The sequence below is a fragment of the Eubalaena glacialis genome, chromosome 19, assembly GCF_028564815.1.
Source record: "Eubalaena glacialis isolate mEubGla1 chromosome 19, mEubGla1.1.hap2.+ XY, whole genome shotgun sequence".
NCBI classification, from domain to species: Eukaryota; Metazoa; Chordata; class Mammalia; order Artiodactyla; family Balaenidae; genus Eubalaena; species Eubalaena glacialis.
In genome coordinates, this window is record NC_083734.1 from 52,368,874 (window position 1) to 52,395,890 (window position 27,017).

The 27,017-nt window shown below is 48.2% G+C and overlaps 1 protein-coding gene across 2 annotated transcripts in view; it reads right to left on the reverse strand.

Moving 5' to 3' along the window:
* Positions 1-27,017, reverse strand: part of RPTOR (regulatory associated protein of MTOR complex 1) — a 338,586-nt gene that overhangs the window by 77,840 nt on the left and 233,729 nt on the right. For both annotated transcript variants that reach the window (XM_061174664.1, XM_061174663.1), the window contains exons 8-11: positions 18,639-18,739; positions 17,953-18,097; positions 10,251-10,326; positions 4,457-4,558 (exon numbers count right to left, since the gene is read on the reverse strand). In XM_061174664.1, coding sequence (XP_061030647.1) covers positions 4,457-4,558; positions 10,251-10,326; positions 17,953-18,097; positions 18,639-18,739 — 424 coding nt within the window. The remainder of the gene's footprint in view (positions 1-4,456; positions 4,559-10,250; positions 10,327-17,952; positions 18,098-18,638; positions 18,740-27,017) is intronic.

Sequence of the window (27,017 nt, forward strand, 5' to 3'; positions counted from 1 at the left end):
TCGAGTGGTTCATTTTATGTTTGGAGAAGTTGAGGTTCTCTAATCAAGAAGCTGGGAGAGGTTATGTGGGACTGCTCACAGGGGCCTATCTGAACGGGGCCTGATCCCTTTCCCATGTTTAACTCATGGGTTATCACGTGCCACTGCAGCGGAAAGACAGATCTGGAGGGCAAGGTTAGACGGCTGAAAGGCATGGGCTTTGGAGTCAAGCTGACTTGACTATCTCACTTCCTCACAGTGTGGCTTAAATCACAACCTCTGGACACTTCAGTTTCCTCATCAAGAAGAGTAGAGATGATAACATGTGACTTGGGCTTATTTTCAGAATCAAATGAGATGCAGCCTGTCTGGTACAATGCCGTCTGGTATGAGGGGTGTGATGAATGTTAGTCTCGGTGTCAGCATCCAGCTACAGGATGTCTCCATCTCTCAGAAGCGATTTGATTGACTATTTATTTATTTATTGCCGTGCTGTGCGGCTTGTGAGATCTTAGTTCCACCACCAGGGATTGAACCTGGGCCCTGGCAGTGAAAGCTTCGAGTCCTAACCACTGGACCACCAAGGAATTCCCTATTTGTTTTTAAAGAAAACGGAACTGCCAGAGGTTCAAGTCTCTAGAGATCCAGGGCGAGCAGAACCTTCCATTTACTAGGTTTGTGAAAGCAGGTGTAATTCCTCAAAAATCAAAGACATCAAACACATCTAACACTTGTAAAGATTCTGTTTACTGATTCCCTTTGTTATTGAAAACACTGTCAACGTGAATAAAGCTCTGTGTTTTCAAGTAAATAGCAGAGCACTTTGCAGTGGAAGAAATGGCAACTTGGGCCAAGAAACCTAACCACGCGTAGTTCGCATTGCTTGTTTCTCATGTGCACTGACCAGCAGTAAGAGGTCTCCATTACAACGTCTTATTTACAGATGGCAAAAGTAAAAGGGAAACCATCACCATCACTACTGCAATGCGATCTTTCCTGACTCTGTTGTCCGTGTTGACAAAACACACATTAAAGCATCAATAGACAGCCCACTTGTCTCAGAGACTCAAGACCCTCAGCAATGCAGGGTTTTGTGCTGTGGGTATTGATGTTTCATTGGAAAATAAACAGCATCAATAACAAGTCCTAGGGAAAATGTCAAGTACTGGTTTTTCTAAACGTTACCGCTTCCTGATTCCTTCTGTTGATTTACATTTTTAAATAATTGAGGCCCAACATAAATTAAAATTACTTTTTAAAAAAAGGACTGGCTTTTGTTTGTATTTGTACTTAAAAAAAAAAAAAATCCTGTTTCAGTGTGCCTCAGACCCCGGGGAAATTACAGAGATAAATGTTGGTAAACTAAATGAGTTAATGGGATATCTTTCTGTCTGTGGCAACCCAAACTGAAGATTAATCATGGTGATACGAATACCCAAACTAAAACAGAGCTGCTAGGGCAACAACCTTTCATTTGCCTTGTGCACAAAAAACGCACTCAGGCTTCTGCGCTGAGACTGCTGGATAGAGCTGCTTCTTAAAAACCAGATTCTCAAGCTCCAGTCCTGGCCTGGTGGACCCAGGAATCTGATGATCAGAGATTCTGGAGCCACCGATGAATATAATATGTGTAATAATAACATCCCAGTTATTATCCTGATGCCACCTAATAATAATCCTGTACTTTCAGACCAAAAATTCTATTTGTAAATAAAATGATGCCATGAAAGCAAACAGGGTTTCCTAATGAAATGCCCACACTGACTTGTAGTATCTGTGTAAAGGTACTAACACGGAATCCTGTAAAATTTCTCTCTTCCCTCTCTTTTCCACAACATTGATTCCTCCTTCTCTGCCTGGGGCTTCTTTGCACATGGGCCACTAAGGGAATGCAGACAGTAATGCTGAGTCCAGGCAGGGCCACCAGACCAGGAGACCACGGGGCCAGGCCTTGCAGTGTGGCAGGGCTCAAGAATCTTCCTTCCCATCCTTTCTGTTGATTTGTATTTTTAAAAGGTGAAAAAGGACATCAGGACTGGCCAGGAAAAGCATACGTTCATGCTTACATCTACATGAGAGGCTGCAAATCAGTCCAAGGAGACAGTTCATTTTACCCCGATGGTCCTCAGTTAATGCCTCTGAGTTTTCGGAGGGAGAAAACGCTCTCTGGCAGTGGAAAAAGTAGCAGGCAGTGGAAAAAGTAGCAGGGATTAGAAAAGCTGTGACGTCTCTGTATTAAAATTCTCTTTCCCTTCAGCAACACTTCCTGACTTGCCAAGGCACTGGGGATAATTTATGGATAATGGGGCCCAGGTTCTGGCAAAATAACTGAATTAATGAGAAAGAAGCCAACACCGCGGGCTACCCCAAATGAAGCAAGCTCTCCTTTGCATTGTGTTGGGTTTTCTTGTTAAGTGCAGGTTCCTGCACTGATCCAGGTGGGACACAGCCCAGACAGACTCCCCCATCAGAATGATGAGGAACCTATGGTTTACGTTCGTCTGAAAGATTGCACAGAAGATGCCCCTTTCTTTTCTTTCAGAGTCATTCCCTCATTTTGGCATCAGGAAGTTGGGTCTTCTCTTTCCCTGAGGGCATGTGGGTTGTAAATGGGACATTAAAGAAAAAGTCAATAGGAGGCCATTTACAACAGGATTGTTTGCCAGGCAGGATTCAGTGCTGGGCATCTTGCCCCTGCTTGGAAAGGACCGATTTTTTCTATCACATTATTGAAGTAATAGGAAGGTCAGTGGAGGCTGACCACAGTCTCCTCTCATGAAAATTCGGATGACCCTAGGAGCTGGGGAGCACAGCAACCAACCGGCCACTGCTTTCCCATAGCCTTGCCTGTCAGCCTTCCACTCGCTGCCTGAGAACTCGTGGGTTCCTGCCAAATGGCGAGTTTTCTTTGTTGCATTGTTATCATTGCTTTTTGTTTTGTTTTGAAAATTTGTTTATTGCTCACCTTGCAAACTCAAGATAGTCAAACTAATCTAGAAACACACATGAGGAATACTAATAATTTCTGCATTCTTTTCACAGTGTCAGAAAATAAGCAGTCATAAGACAGAAAAAGCATCAAAATATCTCCAGGGAAGGATCCTGGCCAACACCCTGTGCCCACGTAATTATCAAGCCACGAGGACAAGGCTGTGTGGTGGCATTTCCACAACTGCACACACTGCTCTCACTGCTCTGCTGCCTGGGTCCCGGCACACAGTCCTGAGCCAGATGAGACCTCAGTTCTGTCGCAGGCACCTTCCCAGCCCACCATGCGGTCAGCACAGAGCGGGAGAGCAGACCATGCAGGGAGGGGGCCCGCCACGCTCCAGGTGGGACAGGGGTCAGCCGTTCACCTATTTTTCAAACTGTCCTCGGCGGTGGGAGACGCTCAGAGAGCGCGTCTGGCCCAGTGAAGATGAATGGTACTTCTGCGAGATGTGGTCAGCAGGCTGGTGAGAAAGTGGGGCCCTCCTGGCGGGAGGCAAGGCCTCGTCCTCGGGCAGGTCAGGCAAAGCAACCTAATCAGCTTTCTGGGGGGAAGGTGATGGTCTTCCCAGCCAGCTCTCAGAATTTAAGACCCCACTTCCTAACTGGACACGGATGTAAATGCCCACCCTTTCCTGCTGCGGGCACGGCCCCTCCCACAACTGTCCACAGTTCTCACCCAAGTTCAACCGCCCCATCCCCACTGCACACAATCTCTTCCAGGGCCTAAAGTGAATTATTAGGCCTTGGTGTCTATACTGACAGTGGTTTTAAATCTCATTTGACACTGTCTCAGAGCAAAACAGCTTTGCTTATGTCATGACCTGGTCCCTACACCTGCCCCATAAATATACATTAACTGAAACAAAAGTTCTGTGAAAACTTCCTAAACTTCCTGCTTGTGATGAATTTTGGTATTTTGCCATCTCATTACCCAAAACTTAGCTGGGTGAGACTCACAGAACTGATCTCCCAAACCACTCGTGGGGCACCAGGTGCCACGTGAACACTGACACAGGCCACACGGGTGACTGCGCTTGACGGCACAGCCAGAGAGTGCAACAGCCCACAGCTACCGCGGGGCACAGCCCCCTGGAAGTGAGCAACCCACAGGTGCCAGGAGCAGTGCCCACGACCTGCGTGTGTAATTTGCTCAGGCTCTCCCATTTTCTCCGCAGTTGATTTGCATCTCATGTCCTTCCAAAGAGAAGGGGCACTGACGCCACAGCCGTGCTGGAACGGAGCTCGCTGGCAGCAGCACTGGGGGTAGAGGGGAGGGCAGCTGACGACAGCCCAGATCAGTGTTTAATTGTGGGGGAGAGGCTTCAGTGACTTCGCCAGGCGAGCCCGGGAGACAAGGAGGCATTAGCTCCAAAGCAGGAGGGCTGTCACACACCAGCACACTCAGCCCCAATAAACTAGTCCCCTCCCGGGCGGCTGCAGGGTTTTCTAGCTCCCTCGTCAATCTGGCCCACCTGGAGACACTCACCTGTAAGACAATGGGAAGCTGCTCAGGTGGGTTCCTGTTCTCCACGCCCATCGTGAGCCACACCTGGAAGGCGGTCAGCTGCTCAGCAAAGAAGGGGCTGTGCTGTGGGACGAGCAGAGGGTTAGTCAGGGGCCCTCCTTCTTCACCTGGCTCTGCCTTTACACACCGCCCCCACCATCGATTCAGCCGTGTGTCTTTGTGAGGCCCCGACTCTAATCGGCCACCACCATCCAGGCGAGGGGACACAGGGCCGGGCCATAGCAGAGGAGGTGGTGAGACATGGTCAGACCAGGACGTTTCATACGGCAGAGCCAGAGGCTGCATGGACAGACTGGGTGTGGGTAAGAGAGGGTTGCAGTAAGGTTAATGCCGGGGCTTGGGCCTAAACACCCGGAAGCGGGGTCCCAAGACCTGAGGCGGGAAGACTGAAAGAGGAGCACGTTTGGGAGGAGCACGTGGGGAACTCAGCTTGGACACACTGAGTTTAAGGTGCCTACTGGACACCTGACCGAGACATCAGGGGGACGATGGCCTACATGAGCCCGCAGTCCAGGAGACGGGTCTGGGCTGGAGAGACAGATCTAGTTTAAAGTTAAGTGAGAAACAGAGGGGACCCCGGGCTGAGCCCTGGAGCCCCGCAAGAGTGAGAGGCCAAGGAGATGGAGACACAAGGGCAAGGCCAGCAGAGGGGGATCAGGGGGTGGGTGGTGGCCAGGATGCCAGGGAGGAGTGTTTTAGGGAGAGGACATGGTCGACACCTTCCATGACTGTAGAGGGTCAGGCAGGACCAAGGTCCAGAGCTGACGGTGACAAGGAGGGCCCTGGAGACCATTAAGGATGTAACAGGAGGGCCCTGGTAGTGGGCAGAAGCACAACCGGACTGGGTTCAAACAGAAGAAAAGATGATTCAGAGACTCAAGAATAGACAGTTCCTTGCAGGAGTCTGGCTGCAAAGGGGAAGGAGAGACATGGGGGGGCGGGGGCGGGAAATTGGATGGGATCACGTGACTAGGAATTTCTTTTTAAAGGTGGGAGAATAAGGGCGTATTTGTAAGAGGGGGAAACTGCTGATGAAGGAGGGAGGTGCTGGGCGAGGGCCTTGGCGAGTGGACGCCTGGCGCACAGGTTGGGGGCAGCACTGCTGGGAGCGGGAGATGCAACACAGATGGGCCGGGATGCAGGACAAGGGCCAACGTGGTGGGACTTACAGAGGATCCCTCTATCGCTCCTGTCTCTCAGCGAGGTGGGAAAAGGAGGTGCTGTGGATGGAGGGGAGAGCGAGCGGAGAGGGGACGGGAAGGAATGAAGGAGATGTGTCCGGGCAGCCCGCCGGGCAGCATTTAAGGCCCCTGGAGGGTAGTGACCGCAGCAGGTCACAGCGGGCTTCCCAAGCCTGGCAGTGGGGGTGCGGAGGGTGGCTTGTCCTCACGCAGGCACTGCGGAGGGGATGCCTTTAGTGGAGATGACGAGGACGAGGGAAACTGCAGAAGTAGCGGCTCAGGTAGGAGGGGGCCCAGGCTGTCAGAAGGAGGTCCGGGAACTGAGAGACCAAGCAGTAGGACTGCTGGGTTTTCTGTCTTACATAGGCATTTCCACTTAATACGCAGCTCTGCTGTCCCTGAGCTCCAGACAGAAAGAATTCCAAATCTCTGCCTCTGGCCCACTCTTCTCTGTCCCACTCTGTCTCCCCAGGGGGAAAGCAGGTGTCTGTGTAAGGAAGGGTGGGTGGGAAGGCAGGGATGTGGGCTGTGACCCCAGGTTCCTGCACATGTGGAAGTGTGCGCATAGAGGACTCCAAGCCATGGGCAGGGCTCCGGCACAGCTGCGAGCCAGACCAGGCGTGTTCCCGCCGCACCCTCCACAGAGAGGCCTGGTGGTCAGAGCCATGGTGCCCCTTGTAAAGAAGTCAGTGTTGCGTGAGAATTCGGCAGAGGACTTTCACACTTAGGAATGCATGTTCTTGCAAAGTCAGTGTACGTGAAGTTAATCAAATTTGGAGGGCAACTTGGGGATTGGGATGGAGCCCCCAAAGTGATTTTCCTGTTTTTAAGTGTGAGTTATTCACAAATTGGTTTAAAAACAATAATCTTGTTAAATGCTCCCTCCCCAGCTGTACTGAGTGAGGGGGACCTTCAGCCTGGGAGGGGAAGTCGGGAAACTCAGATAATTCCACCTCCCCCCATTTCCTTCACTTAGTTTTGCCTTATGGATGCAAACACGCTGCTTATTGCTGAAGAAGCCGCTCCGTCCCGAATGACAAACATTCCTGATCTTTTCACCTAAAGCTGACAAAGAGGGAAAAGCCATTGCCATCGAAGTATGCTGTGAGGTTTGTCATGCTTCTTAAAGCCACGGGGAAGATGACAGATCAGATCAGCCCCCCACCATAAGCGTGGTTCAGCATTTTAAGTAACACTTCACAGAGCAGCTCAAGAGTTGCCCCGTGAGCGCCTGAGATTATTCACAGAGTTGATGTTTTGGGCCAAATCTTCATGATTACCTCCCGGAAATACTGTGTAGATTCTTGGGGGGGAAGAAGCAGAACCCAGGATGAGTGTTCTGGAGGAGAGCTCACAGGCCGTGGGCAGAGGCTCTGAGTCATGTGGCCATGTGGCCTGGGCCTCCTGGGACGATTCTGACGCCAGGTGGTCAACCCTGTGGTCAGCCCACGTGTCAGACGGGCTGGGGGGTCTGAAAACAGGTGCCAAGCGCAAAGGACTAAGAGCAGAAAGGCCAGCTCTGGGCACAAAGAGCCGCGCCTGACCCTGGGGGCCAATCCACCGTGACTTGTGAGGTCATTGTGGGGAGGAGGAGAGCCAGTTCATCTCAACACACTCCTGCTCTTCTCACCTGCCATCCCCAGTCCAAACACACTTAGGTCGGCTGTTTCACAGTAAGTAAAGATTTCTTAAACGGATACCAAAAGCCCTAACCATAAAAGAAAAAACACTGGTAAACTGGATATGGTAAAACAAGAAACTTTTGTTCATCAAGTAAAAACATTAAAAAAGTGAAAATGAAGTCTGCAGAATGAAGAGAGATATTCACAATGTGTGACAAAGGATTTGTATTCAGAATATAAATAGAACCACTACAAATCGATAAGAAACAGATATCGCAAAAGAAAAATGATCAAATGACTCGAACAGGCAATTTATAAAAGAGGATATTCAAAAAGCCAATAAAAACACGAAACAGGGCTCAACTCTATTAACCATCAGGGAAATACAAGATAAAATCTCAATGAAATACCTTTACATAATGAACCAGAATAGCCAAAAGGAAAAAAAAAAAGGTGGAAAACATCAAGTATTGATCTATAATGAACAAAATATCAAAATTTCACAGAAAGACAGGCCCAGCATGACTGATTTCTCCTTCTGTCTCAGACTCCAGCGTCTCAGCTGAGCAGTGGCCAGCAGTTTGTGAGGTCCATGGGATGGACCGTGACCTTTGGGGTTTCCGCACCGTGATAGGAGTGAGCTGCAACTGAATGCAGCAAACTTGGCATTGAGTGGAGGCAGCCAGACACAAGGATTCTATTTACCCAAGTACAAACCCCTCAGGGCAGCACACACCCTGGCAGAGGTGGTGGCCAGAGCGGGAGGGGCCTCGGGGGACCGCTGATGGTCTGAGCGGGTGCTGGTTACGCAAGTGCGCTCAACTTGTAAATTCACCAAGCTGCACGTTACGATGCCTGCAATCTTCTATGTGTATGTTATGCTTCCAAAAGAATGAAAACTAAATAAAACAGCTAGCGTGTGGCCTCCATCAGGTACCCCTCCCAGTGACAATTTGGTGAGATTATTCCCAGAGGCAGAATCCTGAATCTAGTAGATGAGAAATGAAAGGAGGCTTGAAAGGAGGCCTGGCACTGGAGGGAGGGGTGAGGACACAGAACCGTGGGACTTTATCTGAGAGGTGTGCAGCTCCGACCCCTTGACGGTACAAAGGAAAACCAGGCACAGAGCACAAAAAAGCACGAGTTGAACGAGGTCCCCGAACACGTTTGTGGGGACAGGCCCTGTCCCTGTGGAGGTGGAGCGTGTGAGGAGCAGGAGGCCAGGACTGTTCCCCACGGAGACTTGCCCCTGCCTCAGGGTTTAGGGTCTCCCAGGCAATGCCAAACACATAGGCGAGAGCCAAGTGAAGGCCCTGCCGGCGCCCACTTCAGGGTTCAAGATGCAAGGCCGGCTTCGACTCCCTTGTAAGTGCGTTAAAGGAAAGGTGGGTGGAGAGCGGCGAGCTGCTGGAGCAGGCACTGCAAGTGCTGGTGGAGAACCCAGCAGTGGGCACACGGGTGCTCGATGCAGAATTCTTCCAACTTTGCTGTAGGTTTGAAAATGTTCATAATAAAATGGGAAAAAAATTCAAGCAATGAAGGAGGAAAGATAAGATAAAATAGAGAGGGAGGGCCTCATAGTCCAGTTACCCCAGTCTCGAGGGGCATCGAAATCACCTGAGTTAACACACATGCATACAACCCTCCCCCCCACCACAGACATGCACACACGTACACACATGTACACGGACACACACCCCACAGAGAACACACACACTCATACCCCATAGATATACACAGGCACACAAATATATATGCACGTACACCCCCCACAGAAATACATATGTACACATACACACACACACACACACACACACGCACCCAGGCCCCTGACTCAGTAAGGTTGAAAGCTTCCCTGATGGTTGTGATGTGCACTGAAAGTTAAAAACCTCTGCAGTGAGACGTGGGTGCCTCTGGCCTCAGTCAGGGCTTTGTGAATACACCAAGGGTCAAGAACCCTTGCGTCCAGCATGTACCACGTGCCAGGCTCCGTCCTCCAGTCCTCACGTGCTCCTTGAATTGGATACAACTATAGTTCCCGTTTTAAAACAAGGAAACTGAGGCACCGGGGGGCTAAGCTGCCCACTGTGGTCTCTCCAATGGGGCCCGGAGACGACGGTGTGGGGAGAAAAGGCCAGTGACTCCGATCTCCAAGCCCCACCCTCCAACCCGTCCCCTCAGTGGACAGCTTGGAGTCACCTGCTTCCTCCCGGCTCCCCCCACCACTCCCCCAAGTCCCGAACACCTGCCTGGTCCCTTGGAGGGTCAGATGGGGGATCTAATTGTGCTCTAACTTGATGGGTGGCTTTTCTCTCTTCTCAAGGGTTACTTGAGGGAAGGGACCGGGTCTCACCCACGTGCACCCAGACGTGGTGTCTGACGCACAGCAAACGCTCATCAAATGAACAAATCTTGAATGAAAACAGGAGGGGCTGTATGTGCAGGGGACGCAACAGGGGGTTCTTGGTGAGCTGCTGTAATGACCCCCGGGGGGGTGGGGGGAGAGTCGATTTGCCTGCCTCAGGAGCCACAAGTGAAACAACATTAACTCAAGGATGACCAGACCACCACCTAGGAAAGTACATGGGGACCAGACATGCCCTCGGGGCCAAGCCTCAGCCTTAGAGGCTTCACCTGGCCACTGGGCAGCAGGGCTGCAAGTCGAGAGCATCCGTTCACGGTAAAAAGGCTGAGAACCTGGGATCAGGGAGTGCGCATCAAGAAAAGCAGACATATGACAGCAACACTGTAGAGAAGATGTTTTTAACAGCTGACCATTTCATAATCTAACTTTAACCCCTGGTTGGTGCAATCTTTTAAGCTTCTGGATAATGCATCTTCTCCCAGGTGGGTGAGGGCTGTCTCTGACACCCGACCAGGGGCTCTGCAGACCAGGTGGCCAGAGAAGCAGCTGCCGCAGTGGACCACGCAGGATGCCCTGGGAGGACTCACCCGAAATGCCGTGCCTTCTTCGATGATGGTCGGCAGCTGGGAGAGACAAATGTCGACAGCCAGGTCCCAGGCTTGCCTGGGGAGAGAGCAGAGAGGAACACAAAGCATTACTGACGGGCTCACCCAGAGGGACCTGACAGCAGAGCAGCCCGTGGGTGGCTGAGTCGGGGCAGAGCCGCTGGTGAAGGGCACAGGAGGTGAGGAACTCTCAGCTAGCTAAAGCCATTTTGTTTATGACAGCTTTTCTCTTCAAACTGAAAGGAGAAAAAGCTCAGGAAAAATAAAGAGACTTGTCCACTTTCTAACGCAGTTTCTGCCCCCAACTTGAGCCCACCTAGCGCGGCAGCCTGCCCACACTGATGGCAGCTGGGGCACTGGGTGATCGGACCATGGCAGCATCACACACAAACCTGCCATGAAAGGCCGCGGTCAGGCCAAGGTGCTTCACCAGAGACGGGCCAGGTGGGGCTGGGAGAAAGGGTCCGCCTTGGCCCACCCACTGCCAGGGCCCTGCACCCCTCTGTGGGTGGTCGGCACCTGTGCCCAACACAAACCACTTGGGACAAGACAGGTGGTGCTCTGTACGCTGGGGATGCAGCAGCCTCTTTGATGAGTAGGCCTGGCCACCTTCTCCAACTTCTTGTGGCGCCGGACCCAGCTCCGCACGCTTACAAGATGTGCAAGACAAGGCAGTGCCGACTGGGTCGTGGTGTCACCTCCCCAGGGTCAGTTTCACCACCTGTGAGGCAGGCTACAGATCGTGTCTCCCACACAGGGTCCCATGAAGGTCTCGGAGGGTGGCTGACACGGAGGGACACACACAGAGGCCTGCTATTTCCTGGCAACGTTTAACACTGGTTCTAAACTGGACACAAACGATCCTCTTACTTTCTCTGTGGTCCCAGATCCAAGTGCGGATTCCCAAGGATATAACGATTTTCTCACTCTGACCCCCCCCCCCTTTCTTTTAGAAACGTGCTCCTCATGGAAAGAAAGTGATGGTCAGAACAAGGGGTTTAGTTTCCGGCATTGCAATCTCTTCCCAGCGCAATTTCCTGACACACTCAAGGATTCCATGTTAGGTTTATTTAGACTAATAACTGCCTGTTTGTGTGCAAGAGGCACCTTTTCATGGGTCTTCATAAAGGATCAAAACAAGAATAAAAAATGAAAACATGCAGAAAAACAGTAAAAATGTAAGATGAACAAAAGACTAGAGAACTCTTTTTCATTTTTCAAATATGTGGAATATATTTCTTTTTTCCCAGACTGGCCCCTTCTGCACAAGCACGCCCTTCCCCCACCAATCTAATTAAGAGGCAATCAGGAGATAATCAAAAGTTCCTCAAAGTGCGGGCAATAAATAGCTCCCATATGCTCAATAAGTGCCCAGACTGCAGGCGAAATGGTTATTCTGCAGCATTGAGGGAGACACTTACTCTCTGTTAAGACAGAAGTCAAGTCAGTTATTGCAATTAAGCTCTATAAAGATTCCTTGAATTTAATCAAATAAAAAGTTTTAACTTCAAGAGTTAGAAGAAAGTGTGCACCAGTTGGGGGAGGTGACGTGGGCAGAGGGGGTCCAGGGCAGCTGGTGGTCTTGCTACAGCTGCTACACAGTGGGCACCCCGAAACTGCACCTTCTGTAAAGCTGGCTTCTGTGCCCTTTCAGAACCATCTCCTCAAAATCACGAGGCAAGAAGAATTATAACCCATTAAAGACGTCCCTGCTGGGGTGTCCTAGACAGAGTATCAGAGCAACTAGGCTGCCCTGGCGAGACCTACTACTGCCGCCTCAGTCCTTTCCAAGGAGCGAAACAAAACCCAACGCAGCTGCAGCGGGGCCTGGGCGCAAATCTTCTGAGAAGTGTGGCCTGTTGGGCCTGCCGGCTCCCCAGGGCTGGCCCCTACCTGGGTCCAATCACTCAGTGAGGTCGAGTCCCCGCCAGCCACAAAAGCAGCTCAGAGGAGACTGCTGGCTTGAAAGGAAGCCCCGGAGGAGGGACTTGCCTGTGTCACCGGGAGCAAGGCAGGGCCATGACTGGAGGGGCACAGCTGTCTAAGTGAGAGGGGACAAGGGACTCCGTTCAAGGCACCGAGGAGGACAGGAGGAAAGGAGAGGGCGTGGGAGAACACCTAAGACCTACTGGACACCGAGTGGCCAAACAGACTGCCAGCCAGCAGTGAGGCTACAGTGAGCCCCAGGCCGAGGCCGGGAGAGAGCAGCAGGCTGGCACTGGGCTAGCCGGCCTCCCTCTGGGGCCTGTGGTCGTTGATTCTGTACAAAAGGAAAGGGTCAGGTTGGGGACCTCAGAGTTCCCATCAAGCCCAAGATCACATGGCAGCCTTTTCAGCAGCATGACGGTACCCTCTGCTGAGCATTTACTCAGTTGGTTAAAAGTGGCTACATTTTCTAGGGTAAAATCAAAATGAACTTGGAGTCTTAATTTGGGATTCTCACTAAGGAAAAGTGGGAAAGCAAGTCCTGTAAAACCTTGAGCCGTGGCACCCAGGCGAGCATGGAACTTGGGAGGTGTCCGCGTTCGCACTTCCCACAGCCCCTGTGACCAGCCACACAGGCTGCGCCCCCAGGGAGGGAGGATCCCGGGCCTCCCCACCCCGAGGCGCAGACCAGCCGGGCTCTGAGCCGTGGGCTGCTGATGAATCACGGCCTGGAGAACGTGCCATCCAGGCAAGAGCTCGGGTTTTCAGGAAACGGGCCTAAGATGGCAGGCACCCAAGGAGTGGGCCAGGAGGACAGCCTTCCAAGAGCGCCCGGCTCCATCTGCACTGATCAGTCAGCCAGCCAGGCTCGCTCGATGGGAAGGAACGCACAGGTTATTACCACGGAGAAATGCAAGGTTTCAGGACCTGCTGAAATTGAAAGTGAAGGCAAACAGCTCCCCGATGGCTTTGCATCAAAAATTAAACAGAAGCCGGGTGCTGAGCATTTCATCATTGGCACCCCCGCCTGAAGCAAAGTGTGAATGTATATGACTTTGTGTTTTAACCTCAATTTTTGTTAGGCTTTGTTCCCTTCCTCCCCCTGCTGAAAATTCAACCTCTCCATCACCAACCAAGGAATATAGTAACTAGACGGTAAATTATTTATTCCAAATGCTCTTTCCGACTACCTTGGCTGTGCACTCCCTGGGGACATACAAACTTTCGTCTATTTACGAGGCGGGAGAAAGAGCTATGGGCATTGTTGTTGAGTGTTTCATCACCCGAATGAGCTCTGCTGAAAGCCCACGGCAACGCTTCACTGGCAAGGAGCCCATGCGGCGCCTCGGACCTCAGGGGCGGCTGGCAAACCTGAGTGCAGGCGAGCATGACCTTCCAGGTTTCCGGGCCTCACATTCTCCTGCCTTTGCATCTGAGCCCACTGCCTGTTCCCTCCGCTCTCCCACCTCCCCTAAGGACAGGACTTTGAGCTGGACACCTGCCACCCAGGACAGAGACCACATCCCCAGCCTCCCTAGACCAGGCACCACACACGGCCGCGGGGAAGAGCGGAGATCCGTGTCCCTCCCGTGAGCCACTCAGCTACACAGGAAAGAGGAACAAATCCCCATTTGTAAAGCCACTGGATCTGGTGTTACCAACTGATATTTCAACCACTACCTTTAACTACCCCCAGGGGAGGAGGGAAAACATGTGGCAGTCTTTCCATCTTAACCAAGTCAGTGGCCCTCAATGTGGCTGCATGCCCTATACGGCTGCACGCCCTATACAGCTGCCTGACCCAGTGTTTATACCAAGTATTTCTGGTCTCTGACTTGGCATGAGACAATTCTGCATGATGTCATAAAGAAATAAAGGTTATCACCCACCCTGAGTGGTTTTCTCCTCCCTAGATCTACAACACGGTAGCACGGTCCAATCAGAGGGCCGTGTTAAATGTGGCGGCTGGACACAATACCAGGACCCCACATAGTCCGACCCTGAGTCTGTGTCTGCAGTGACACGAGGGCCACGTGCAAGGGGGTGACGCCTACCTGGAAATGCACAATGTGTCCAGGCTGGGTCGCCAGTGCTTGATACTCAATAAATACTCAGGCATGATTTCTTACCTTTTTAGAAAGGCTTTTTACGTTCTTTACAAGGCCTCCCAGTGTCCTGTGCATAGTGAGTATGCAACTACTTGTTAAATTATCCCTGCAACTGTTGTTTCAGTAACAATCCCGTTTGCTGTACGTTTGCTGTACAGTAACAAATATGGGACGAGTCTAATGCATGTGAATGATTTCCAACTCAGGATTTTAATGAGCTCTTTCTACAACATTTAAAAAATACTAAATGAGATCAAGTGCGGTACTAAACCTCAGGGAATTCTACTAGTTACATTTTTTTTCATGCAAAGAAGCACACAATGATTCTTCTGTCTCCAGTTTTGCATTTTTGACAAGGGAGACTTCAACCTTAATAACTTAATTTTAAAAAATAGCTTTTAGTGTTTCAAAGGCTTAAAACATCTACATGTAGATTTTTAATTACAAAAGTAATATCTACCAACTTTTAAAAGGGAGCATTCTCATTCCAATCCTCCTGTCCTGGTATTAGCACCATTAGCATCTTGTTATAATTCTATCCAGCCCTTTTCCCATGCATAACAGAGAGGTAATTATACTGCTGATCCAGTCTGGTGTTCTGTTTTTGTCATTTAACATATATTTTGTATAATAATAAATAATCTTCACAAACAAAGTTTTAAGATGGCTTACATTTTTTCAAATATATGTATCTCAATTACATCCCCATTCTGTTAGGTACTGGGATTCTCCCCAGTTTCCCCTTTTATAGCTAATATTCTGACAAATGGCATTCTTTTTCAAAGCCTCTCTGACTGTCTCACCAGTCCCGTTCCTTGGTTCTTCCTCAGCAACCTGCTTAGTCCCTCTCCTGAGCTGGAATGGGTGGATGCAAAGTGGATAGGGCAGCAGGGGCTGGAGTGAAGCGGGAGATGTCAGGGTCCAACAATGCCGGCTGGGAATGTGCTGGTCCAGGCTGGGTCATGGGTCAGGCCGCCTCCCTGTCCAGGGCTGTGATCCCCAGAGCCCTCCCTCACAGCATCCTAATGCTGACCCCCACCTCTGAGTCCGCTTCCCAAAGAAACCAACGTGCAACAATCAGGATTCGCCTAAAAGGGAGTGGGGAGGGTATCAGGCCACAGACAGTGCGCTTTGCAGGATGGAGGGACTAGATTGTACTCAAGTCTTCAGGGTACATATCAGCTGCAGAGGGGCCCTGGAATGCGCAGGGAGGTTGGAACCAGGGAAGTAGAAAGACCCCAAGGGTGCATGTATAACTGCTAGCAATTCCATGCGCCCCGGGATACTCGGGAGGCTTTCCACATGTTTATCTGGGTCTCTGTGGGTTGCTGTGTTAGCTCACGTTTCTCTGTACAACAAATAAATACAAATGAGGATTTGTTTTATGAGATTCACGGAGAGCTAAACTCGCAGGCAAGAGGGCCATATTCCTAGTTTTAGAGGAGGGCATGGAAAGGTATCAGTAACAGAGACGGGAGGGATTATGAGACGCTGCTGTTAGACTTTGGACCTTATATTAAACAGCACTTATACAAATCCCAGAATTCAGAAATGTTCTAAGAGGCCAATACTAGAGAAAGATCTGTGGGATGATGAAGAGAGACAGGTGTGACTGTTCCGCACCGGCCATCTCTGCGTGCTTCCTCCCTGGGTCCCCTTCTCCTGCTGTCATCTTCCCTGTCTGTTCTGTCTGCTCTCTGCTCAGGCTGTGCTCCTTACTCTCTTCTCCGGGACAACACATTGTTTTTTTACTCTTTGCAGCTGAGCACATCTTAAAGGAGGCAGTTTTATATCCAGAGAAACATGCACAAGAAGGAAGACTGTCCCATGGACTTGGTGGGGTGGGCAGATGGAGGGAAGGACATAGGCCGCTTCTCACTAAAAGCTGGCGCCTCGCGTCCACCCTGTATTTCCTCCTCCTGGGGGGAATTGCTTGGCCAGTGGCCCCAGTCACCCAGGAGGCCGTTCACACTGGGCAGCTGGTGTGATGCCCTTTTCCTGTGGCTTAACTAGTTTTCTATCCATGACTAGTCGCAGCACTGACCCTGTTCAGCTCTTTTTTCTTTTTCTTTCCTTTTTAATAATAGATGTTTTATAAAAACCTGGTTCAGAAAAAATAGAATTTAAGGCATCACTTTACTTAAAGGATAAGGCTGTTTTGAGGATCTCCTCCTTCAGAAATGTGGGTTTTCTTTCTAATTATTTATCCTAAGTCTTAGAGAGGCTTTTCAACCCCACCTCCCCAGTTCTAATCTTCATGGAGTGAAGGAAACTGCGTCTGCTGTCCTGCCACTCTGTTCGCACAGGATCTAAACTGCTGCACAGAGACTCTTCGTGCGGTCTACTCCTATTTCTCTGTTTCTCCATAACTTGTTCTCTAGTTTATTCTATAAGCTCTTCCAAAGGATATGGATGAGGCATGTTTTAACTTGATTTCTGTTTATAGTCTGGTGCTTGGCCAGCATAATGCATCTTGATTTATCTCACAGATAAGAATGTTAATTCCTGATTTTCCTTGAGTGGATGAGAGGAAGTGAGTTTACCACCTTCTTCTTAGTTCTCTGGGTTTACAGAGTCGGGGGAAAGTGGTCATGCACATATTAAAAAAAAAAAAAAAAATCACTACCCAAAATAAACCTGACCATGAAAATACACCATAGAATGGTTTTTAGGGCTAAACCTAAGTGAATTACTCTTTTTAAATATTTCGTATTAGGATTTCTCTCTGAATATAACTAAGACACATTTTCCTTTGTTACTGCCCCATTTTAGTACTTCCTCAAATTCTGCTTGTGTCACAAAAGCAAGGAAACAGGAAGAAACCAAACGCCTTCAGATATAATGTCTAGATTCAAAACAATTTCCATTATTACTGCTGTTATCATACTGTACTTACTACTAGCAGTAGTGTAAGGAGCAGTAATCCAGTTTTTTTTTTTTTTTTTTTAATATCTATCTATTTGGCCGCGCCGGGTCTTAGTTTGGTATGCGGGATCTTCGTTGCAGCATGTGGGATCTTTAGTTACGGCATGTGGGCTCTTAGTTGCAGCATGCGGGATCTAGTTCCCTGACCAGGGATTGAACCCAGACCCCCTGCATTGGAAGCGCAGAGTCTTAACCACTGGACCACCAGGGAAGTCCCAGTAATCCAGTTTTGAAGGAAATTTATTATCAACATACAAGCGTCATAAAGATCACACTCGTGGGTGTGTGTGTGTGACAGCGTGTGTATATGTGTGAAATAAGCATGCAAATTAACTGGTCATGAACCCAACAGTTTTAATTCTCTGAAGCAATCTTGGATACACTTCATGAATTCAGCTGGCAGTTTCTTTCCTCAATATCAATCCCTACAGAGTCAGAAACTCACCCGCAGGCCCTCTCCACCCCGAGCTATGAACTGCAGGGCCTCTGTAGGCACTGGTCCCGCTCAGCCCTGGATGACCCTTAGAGGCACCTGCACTTCTGCAGGGGACTCAGGCAGAGCTGAGGGTTGACCTTATTAACTTGTGTACACCACTCAGGCCTCCACGTTTGGAGCCACGTCTTCCTATTTTGTTCAGATAATTCCCTTACACTTGGACTATCGCAGAAACGGGAAAACCATGCTCCTTAGAGAACCTGATGCTGGTCTGGGGAGAGACACTTACCACATGGCGTGCATGTACGTGGGCGGCAGGCGTGGGCTGCTGACGGGGGTGCAGTTATACGACCTCATGATCCTTTCCGCCAATAAAAAATTTCGAAACAGACTAGCCACCAACAGGTCCTGTCTGAAGAGCTTTTGGAAGAGATCTGAGGGCAGAGAAAAGATAAAAAGGTGACTTCAGTGATTCACGTCCAGCATTTAAAGCCAAATATACAAATTTACTGTCCTTCTACCAGAAGTTGCAACAAGCAGGTTGGAACTGACATGCACATTCTCCACTGGCAGCACCTACATGACACACGTAATGTGAACAAACAGCAGGACCCAACCAACTGGTCACAGAAAAACATGAACGTGTCTTATACTATAGTAGTAATTTGGGTTTTAAGAAATATGGATGGTGTGTGACTAGGAAGGCAGATGAGCCCTTAATCTGCCCTGAAAACACTAAGGACCCGAGCAGACGCTTCTCTGCACTCGCCCTGCAGCACTGCTCTCGACCTGGTGCGCGATTCACTTCATCCTCGCAGAACCTTCGGGGTCCCTGCCTTCTCCCGCCCACCCCCTCAGGTTTCTTCACTGAGGGGAACTCAGTCCTCCCATTTGATTTCTCTCACACCCCAGCGCCAGAGTCTCCTGACTCCGGGGCAGCAGCCTTCCCGCCAGTCCATGGCCGGGCAGCCTCACCCCGAGGAAGCACGTTCCATGCGATGGTGTCCGTGATGGCCGTGAAGATCCAGTTCAGCTCGCCCAGGGGGGTCCTCCTGTCGTTCAGCCGCCCGGGAATCCTAGGAAACACGAAACGGTCACGGAGATGGAAACAGGTGACAGAGGCAGGAGGCGGTGGGAAGAGAAGGGGTGAGGGGACGACGACGCGTCAGACGGGGGTTGGGGGGAGGCTCGGCCACGCCAGGAGGACCTCCTTGCCTCGCCGTGATCTTTGAGACTCCTGTACGTCTAACCTCACATCTTAAAACTCAGCCTCCACTTCACTTTCTTCCCTTCCCCATCTGCACAGGAGCAGCGGGTGGGCCCCTCCGGCACCCCCGTGTGACAGCAGGCACAGAGCTCTGCTGACCAGGCAGGCCCCCGGGGCCCTGGAGCCCCCCAAAGCCTTGCTCTCAGCCTCCAAGTGGACGGGCCCCACACCCTAATCAAGACACTCCTGTCGGGCAGGACACGGGTCACCTCCCAGAAGCCGAGGGCAACGGGAAGACCTCTGTGGGCCCAGCTCTTCACCACACAATCCTTCACCTGTTCAACATCAAAACAGACCTAGTCAGGCCTAGATTCCACCTCTTAAATTCACACGTAGTCCTGGGCGCAGCATCGCTGGACTGAAAACGCCAGCGGTGAGGATGTGAGAGGTGGGCCAGCAGCATCACAGGCCTCCCAGTGGGGCGTGTGAGGGGAGCTGGGCTTGCTTCCCCGGCCCCCGTGGGGTAATTCGAGCACAGGAAGAAAAAACGCAACAGACAACCGGGCGACACTCTTTTGAGTGATGCTCAATTTGCGGCCACTCACATACGACGCCTTGGGTGTATGAGCTGGCACAATCCTTCTGGAAAGGACAGACACACGAAGGACAGAAAACATCTGTATCCTTTCCTCAGTAAGTCTGCTCCCAAGAATCAATCTTGAACCAGAAACGAAGAATGTAGAAACAAGGTATGTTTTGCAGTGTTTTATTTATAACAGTGAAAATTCAGAAACTACCTATGTGACCAATAATAGAGAAATGATTAATTATGGAACAACCACAATGAAATAACTACAAGCTATTAAACTGTTGTTTATGAATATTTTAATGATATGGGGAAAAGACTGCTTTGTAACCTTAAGTAAAGAAGCGGGACAAATATTGTGCCGTCATAATTACACACAACACGTGCAAGGAGAGCCAATCAGGAGGAAAGCCCTGCAGTGAGGCAGTGGCGACACTCTCCTTGTCTTCACATCTGCACGCAGTCAGCATTGGCTGCCACGCCTCTGTCCACTCACCCGCCTCTTGCCCTGGCAGCTGGTGGTGACAGGACGGCGTTCTTGGAAGAAGGAGGGTCTGCTGAGGTCTATTTCCAAACCTGGACCAAGCGCATCATGGGTGTGTGCAGTGCCCCTTGAGTCAGGTGAAGCAACACAGCCCCAGCTGGCTCCTTGGGGTTTGACCCTTGGGAAAGGCCGCTGCGTCCCCAGCAGTTAGGAGATGCTCCTGAGACTCCCCGCCCTGCTGCCGGCACTGCGGCCGAGCCATCGGAGGGAACAGAGGCCACTCCTTGTCAGGTGGAGGTCAGTGTGCATTTAGGTGTGTTTTTAAAATCCTCATCTTGTGACGATCGCTGGCAGATAAATGCAAAACTAAGACTCCCATTATGATCTCCTGAAAATTCTACTGATGTCTTTCACTAAAGCTCATCATGAAACCACAGACCAAGCCATCTGCCCGACGGATTTCAGACAGACCTGGGAACCATTCAAAGTGATTAATCAACCAATCATTGCAAGACCCATCTGCATTTGGCAGCCTGGGATGACAAAGGTGGAAGTGAGTCCCACTTCCCTCCCTTTTCACGTCATTTAGAATTAAGTCACTTCAAAAAAAAAAAAAAAAAAGAATTAAGTCACTTCAGAAACTACTTGTTTCCGTTTTCCTTTCTGTAGTTGATCCTAAGGACGTCAAAATCCAACCCGCTCTGGAAGCCGTCTGGGTCAGCGATGCAGGGCCACAAAGAAAGGCACAGCACAGTGTCAAGCTCAGGACACATTTCGTTACACAAGTTTCTTTCACCTAACCCTCCCCCCAATTTCATTAATAATCAAGGTGGTTCTTTTAAAATTTAAACCCACAGTGTTCATCAAGGACTAACTTTTATGTGAAAAGCACAAAAAGCTATAGTTTAGGAACAGATCATGGAACTGGGAGATGAGAAAAACGAACTCTAGTCCCAGCTGTGCATGTCTGGGTAACTTCTGGTGTCTTGTTTCTCTGCTCTGAGTCACCCAGGTTAACCTCATATGCAAAATGGGGACCAAAATAAAGTGGATAGCACTTCCAAAGGAGATGCAGCAGAGAGCCAGCAGGCACTTCCTTGGAAAATGCATGCCACCTCCTCAAACTCCTCATCACCACTGTCTGCCGTTGGATTTATTCTCACCTCCCCCGACATCTGGGTTCACCTACAGCTTCCAGCACTGCCCACTGTGTGGAGCCTGACTCCAGCAATGGCGACTCTGCTTCTGGATCTTACAAGATGACCCAACCTGAGGTGTCTGCCTTCACCCCTTGCTTGCTGTCTTCACAGCTCAAATTTAACATGTCTAAAATCAAGCTCATCCTCGTTACTGCCATCTTCTTCTCCCCTGTAGCATGCGTCCTCGCTCCAAGAGTCCCTGTGGACTGCTGCCCCGTGGGCAGCTCTGAGGTGCAGGAAGGAATGAAAGACAATAGAAGATGTAAATATGTGGGTAAAAATAAGTATTAACTCTATAGAATATTAATAATGTTTATGGAGATGATAATATATGGAGAGTTAAAATATATGACAGTAATTGTATACAATTAAGGAAGTGAGTAAACGAAGTTAATTGTTCTAAGGTCCTTGCATCACCTGGAAAGTGGTTAAAGTACTAATTTATATTAGACTTTAATAAGCCAGGGGTTGCCAAAACTATGGCCCTCGGGCCAAATCCAGCCAGCAGCCTATTTTTTGTATGGCTTGAAAGCTAATAACAAGCCTTATAATTTTAAAGGGCTGTAACAGAAGATAAAGAAGAATAAACAACAGAGACTTTATGTGGCTCACAGAGGCTTAAGCGTTCACTGCCTGGCCTTTAACAGAAAGCACAAGGAGACCATGGCTCTGGGTAGCCACTCTAGTGTAGGAAAAGAACACACAGTTAACAAGCCAAAAGAAGGGGAGGAAGGGTAGTAAAACTGTTAATCAATCCAAAAGATGGCAATGCAGGAGAAAAAAAGGAAGGTGTAAAAAAGAAATGGGGGAAAAAACAAAAAAGAAACAGGGTGGTAGATTTAAACTCAAATATATCAATTATTATACCAACTATAAAAACACTTGATACTTCAATTAAAGTCACCAATTTTGGGGATGTCCCTGGTGGCTCAGCGGTTAAGAATCCACCTACCAATGCAGGGGACACGGGTTCGAGCCCTGGTCCGGGAAGATCCCACATGCCGTGGAGCAACTAAGCCCGTGTGCCACCACTACTGAGCCTGTGCTCTAGAGCCCGTGTGCCACAACTACTGAGCCCAAATGCCACAACTACTGAAGCCTGCGCACATAGAGCCCGTGCTCTGCAACAAGAGAAGCCACCGCAATGAGAAGCCTGTGCATCGCAACGAAGAGTAGCCCCCGCTCGCTGCAACTAGAGGAAGCCCACGTGCATCAACAAAGACCCAACACAGCCAAAAATAAATAAATAAATAAATAAATTTATAAAAAATAAAATCAAAAAATTTTAGTCTGGATTTAAAAACAGAACAAAAGTCAACTATATCCTGCTAAAAACAGATACACCTTAAATATATAAAGCTATAGAAATATATATAAAGATACCTGCTTAAATATATATAAAATTATTTATATATCATACATAAAATTATGTACACACACATTATGTATATACATATGAAAAGACACACTCTACAAACACTAACCAAATGATAGCTGTATGGGTACGCTACTATCCTACAAAGTGGACTATGGCAAAGGCATTACCAGAGATGAAGAGTGACATTTCTTGGTGACAAAAGGTTCAATTCTTTCTACCAGGAAGGGGAAATCAGTCATGGCTAATGTGTCCTTCTGCAGTTCTGAAGGACAAAGCATGTGGTCAAAATGGGAATGGGATTTTAATTTAAAGTAAAATGACAATAAATTGTCAAAATTACTTCTTGAACAAGAAGAGAAGAGGAAGTTGAGGTATATGTATCAGCAAACGTTTAATTAAAAATGTGGCAGGTTATAGGAAACCATAACATGGCATTAGGCTGAGGGCACAACAGGCATTCAGGATGATGGAAGAAATTTTCACATACTGAGGTATGGGTAAGTCATTCTGGCTTATACATGATTTGGCCTGAAGTTTATGTTAACTAGAACAGCCTGTCTTATGGCCTGTTTATCATACATTGTACAACTGCTTTAACCACTAAAGAAAAGAATGCAATATCCAGGGAATTCCCTAGGGGTCCAGTGGTTAGGACTCGGCACTTTCATTGCTGGGGCCCGGGTTCAAGCCCTGCTCGGGGAACTAAGATTCTGTAAGTTATGTGGCACGGTCAAAAAAAAAAAAAAAAAAAATGCGAAGTATCCAGAAGAATTTCCACTTGAAAACAGGGATAAATGCCTCCCTTCCTATGACACCCATGCTAGTTCTCCTTCAAAGATAAGTTCCCTTCTCAGATGCCAAGGTCATGCTGACTTGCAGTGTAGCTGCTAATCTGTCTCTTTTGAAACCTTGAAGGGATGTACCTCTGTCATGTTTGGTGTATATTCTTTGTTCTGACAGGATATAAAACTGTGCTGAAAACCATGCTTCTCCAGAGCAGCTCCTCAGAGCTACTGAGAGGCTGTCCTGGACTATAGCCCTCAGTTTGGCTCAAATAAAACTCTCTTCTATCCTTTATTATAGATTGTTTATTGATTATTTGCATCAACAGGGACAACCAATAGGAAAAGACGAGATACATATTAAGAGCACTGACAACTCGAGGTTGGACCATTAGGGAGCCAGTATGTCCAGGTCCTCAGGGAACATAAGAGGCTCTCAGACTTTTTTGATCACAACTCCTAGTAAGAAATGCATTTTGCATGGTGACCTGATATACACATATACACAATCATATTTAAATATACACATTCAAACAATAGGGCCAGAGAGCATTCATGTTGCTAGAAAAACAAGGATATTTTCTAACCTTTTCTCTTTTTTTTTAATGCAAGGCTGTGACCCACCAAACTGATTTTACAGGTATTAATAAACTATGACCTGCAGTTTAAAAAAATGTTGACTTAAATGAAGCTCTTGTTAATTTCTCCTGGAAGATATTGGCTATCAAAATAGTTTGATGGTGAACAAAGCACCTGAAAGACGTGAGAGATTAGAAAATTACATAATTCTACCTCTGAATAAGCTGACTGATATTTTTCAAAAGCCACACAGGCAGCTTGTTTCCTAATGATTTTTAAAAAATCTGTACTGAGCCTTAAAATCGAACGGTTTATGTGTACGGCACTGCTGTTCCTCACATCCCTTTCCTTCTGCCTTTAACAGCTCCCACAGAACAGAAGCCTGCCAATCTTTACTTGTGAAGCAAATGTAGAAAAATGTATCTTAAAATCCTGGGGGGAAAGGAGTGATGATTTCCAAGGCTCAGTGGTGAGCAGGAGTTAAAACAACACTGGAGATAATCTCCCTTTTACTGAATTTATTACAGAATAATAAACTATTGCCCATTCCCAGAGCCAGCCAACAACAGCACCAGTACTGGCACGAGTCCCTCTGGAGACTGCGAACAAAAACCAGAGAGACACGGGGTCAAAGAGAGGGAAGGAGCAGTTTCCCACGTGCTTATTCAACATGTTTACGACACAATGAAAACAGGTTCTTTTCTATTAAATAGTACAGAAATAAATCTGAACCTAAGATTATTTTTTAAGCATCCCCTGAAAAAACCTGATTTTCTTTGGCCTTCCTGGTGTCAAGGCTGATCTTCAGACAGACCCTTTACTGAGAGCTATAGGCCCAGGAGCCAAGCAGAAGTCTCCTCCAAGTAGAGTTCTCTGAAAAGCTGCTAAAAAGCCTGTAACATTCGGAAAAGGCAGTTTCTAAAATGAGGGGAAGAGGCGAAATCCAGACGAGCTCCAGGGAGCACCCCTCTCGGTCCAGACAGGCAAGGAGCACTTCCCTCCTGAGATGCTCCCCTACCTTCAGGCTGTGCTCTCCAGGCGTCCCCCCTTGAATGTACTGAAGCACCCTCACAGGGAGCTTCTCTGTAAAGAAGGTGGGAGGAAGGGAGGGTGAGGGTGGGGCTGTTGGAGGGCGGAGCTGGCCTGCTCAGCAGCAGACTTGGACGTAATGCCTCCAAGTGTTTCATAGAGATTGATCCTAACCTTTCTAGTCCATGGGATGCCAGGGTTACTCCACACCTCGTGCTGAGTAGGCCTGCTGGCAGCCTTGCTGGAAATTCTGTCTCTTCCTGTCAATTTGTTAAAACACCACAGAAACGATAGTTTCCAAATACAATCAGGTTGCGTTTGCTGTTCTTGATCTTCCAGGATAATTTTCCTCTGAGATTTTCCTGGCAGGGCTGCATTAAACAGACACGAGCGCTCCTCTTCCTCCCAGGTACCTGGTGCCCCGGAGACCAGACACCTAGACTCATGAAGCTCATGCCACCTCCCTTGTAAGACCTTTCCTGATATGTCCCCAACCAAAATGAACCCGTCTTCCCTCTCAACATCCACACACGAACTTGCAGAATGTTAAGGGATCCTTCAGTTTACACGGAGATAAGGGGGTGGAATCAGAGAGGCCTGCGTGTGAACCCTCCAGGCTCTGCCACTTCTCACTGTGTGACTCTGGGCAGGTTACCTAACCTCTCTGCGACTCAGTCACATCATCTGTACCACCCAGCCCCACAGGAACTAGAAAAGTGGAATAAGTTAACACCTAAAAAGTTCACACAAAACCTGGTACACCGTAAGGGCTCAGAAATTATAGCTGCTCCTATTTATTTGCTACAAACCCCCCACAAGTTCTAAAACAAATTAAATCAGAAATTTTGGAAGTGCCCAAATAAACTCAACCCCTAAGTTTAATAATAACAAACATGATAATTTTATGAGCAACCTAAGTTACATGTAGCACATTTTCACTTTTGTAACGTGTAAAGTAGCCTTCGGGAAAATAATTCCAAATTATATATCTGAGAAGAACTCACATCCAAAATATATAAAGACCTCTTACAATTCAATAATCAGAAGACAACCCAGAAAAAGTGTGGGTAAAGATGTTAACGGGCACTTTGCCATAGAAGATAGATAGACGGCAAATGAGCACAGGAAAGGTGCTCCACATGGCGCGCCTTAGTGAGTTCAAATTAAAACCCCACACTCACAAGAATAGCTATAATCAAAGGAGCAGGCGATGACAAACGTGGAGAGGATGTGGAAAAACCCACCTCTCAGGCACTGCTGATGGGAATGTCAAATGCTACAGCCACTTCAGAAAATAATTTGGCAATTTCTTAGAAGTTAAACATAAATTTGACCATATGACCCAGCAATTCCACTCCTAGGAATCCACCCAGGAGAAATGAAAATAAATGTCCACATAAAGGCTTGTACATGAGTATTCATAGCAACATTCCTCCTAAGAGCCAATGACTGATGATCAATGATATGGATAAATAAAGAAAGGGAATACCACTCAACAATAAAAAGGAATAAAATACTGGTACATGCTATAATATCAATAAACCCTGAAAACATTATGCTAAGTAAAAAAAAAAAAAATCCAGACAAAAAAGACCCCACTGTTTGATTCCACTTACATGAAATGTCCAGAAAAGACAAATATACAGAAAAGAAAGTAGATTAGTGGTTGTCTGGAGCTGGGGTAGCAATGGGATTAACTATAAATGGGCACAAGGGATCTTATTAGGGTGATGGGAATGTGTTAAAACTGGATTATGGTGATAGTTGCATAAATCAGGGGATTTACTAAAAACCATTGAGTTGTACACTTAAAGTGGTGTGTAAATTACACCCCAATAAAGCTGTTGGAAAAAGTACAACAAAGACAACCCCCTCAAATGCCCTAATTGGATATATAAGTGATACTACAAAACCCACTTTATTTTCAAAATGTCATGTTTTCTGCATTGACCCAACAATGAGGCAGGTGGGAGAGAATCGTTTGTTGTCGAGCTACTTAATTTTGCTACACTAAAATTCTACTTTTTTTTTTTTTTCTTTTTTCTGGCTGTGCCGCACGGCTTGCGGGATATTAGTTCCCAGACCAGGGATTGAACCTGGGCCCTCAGCA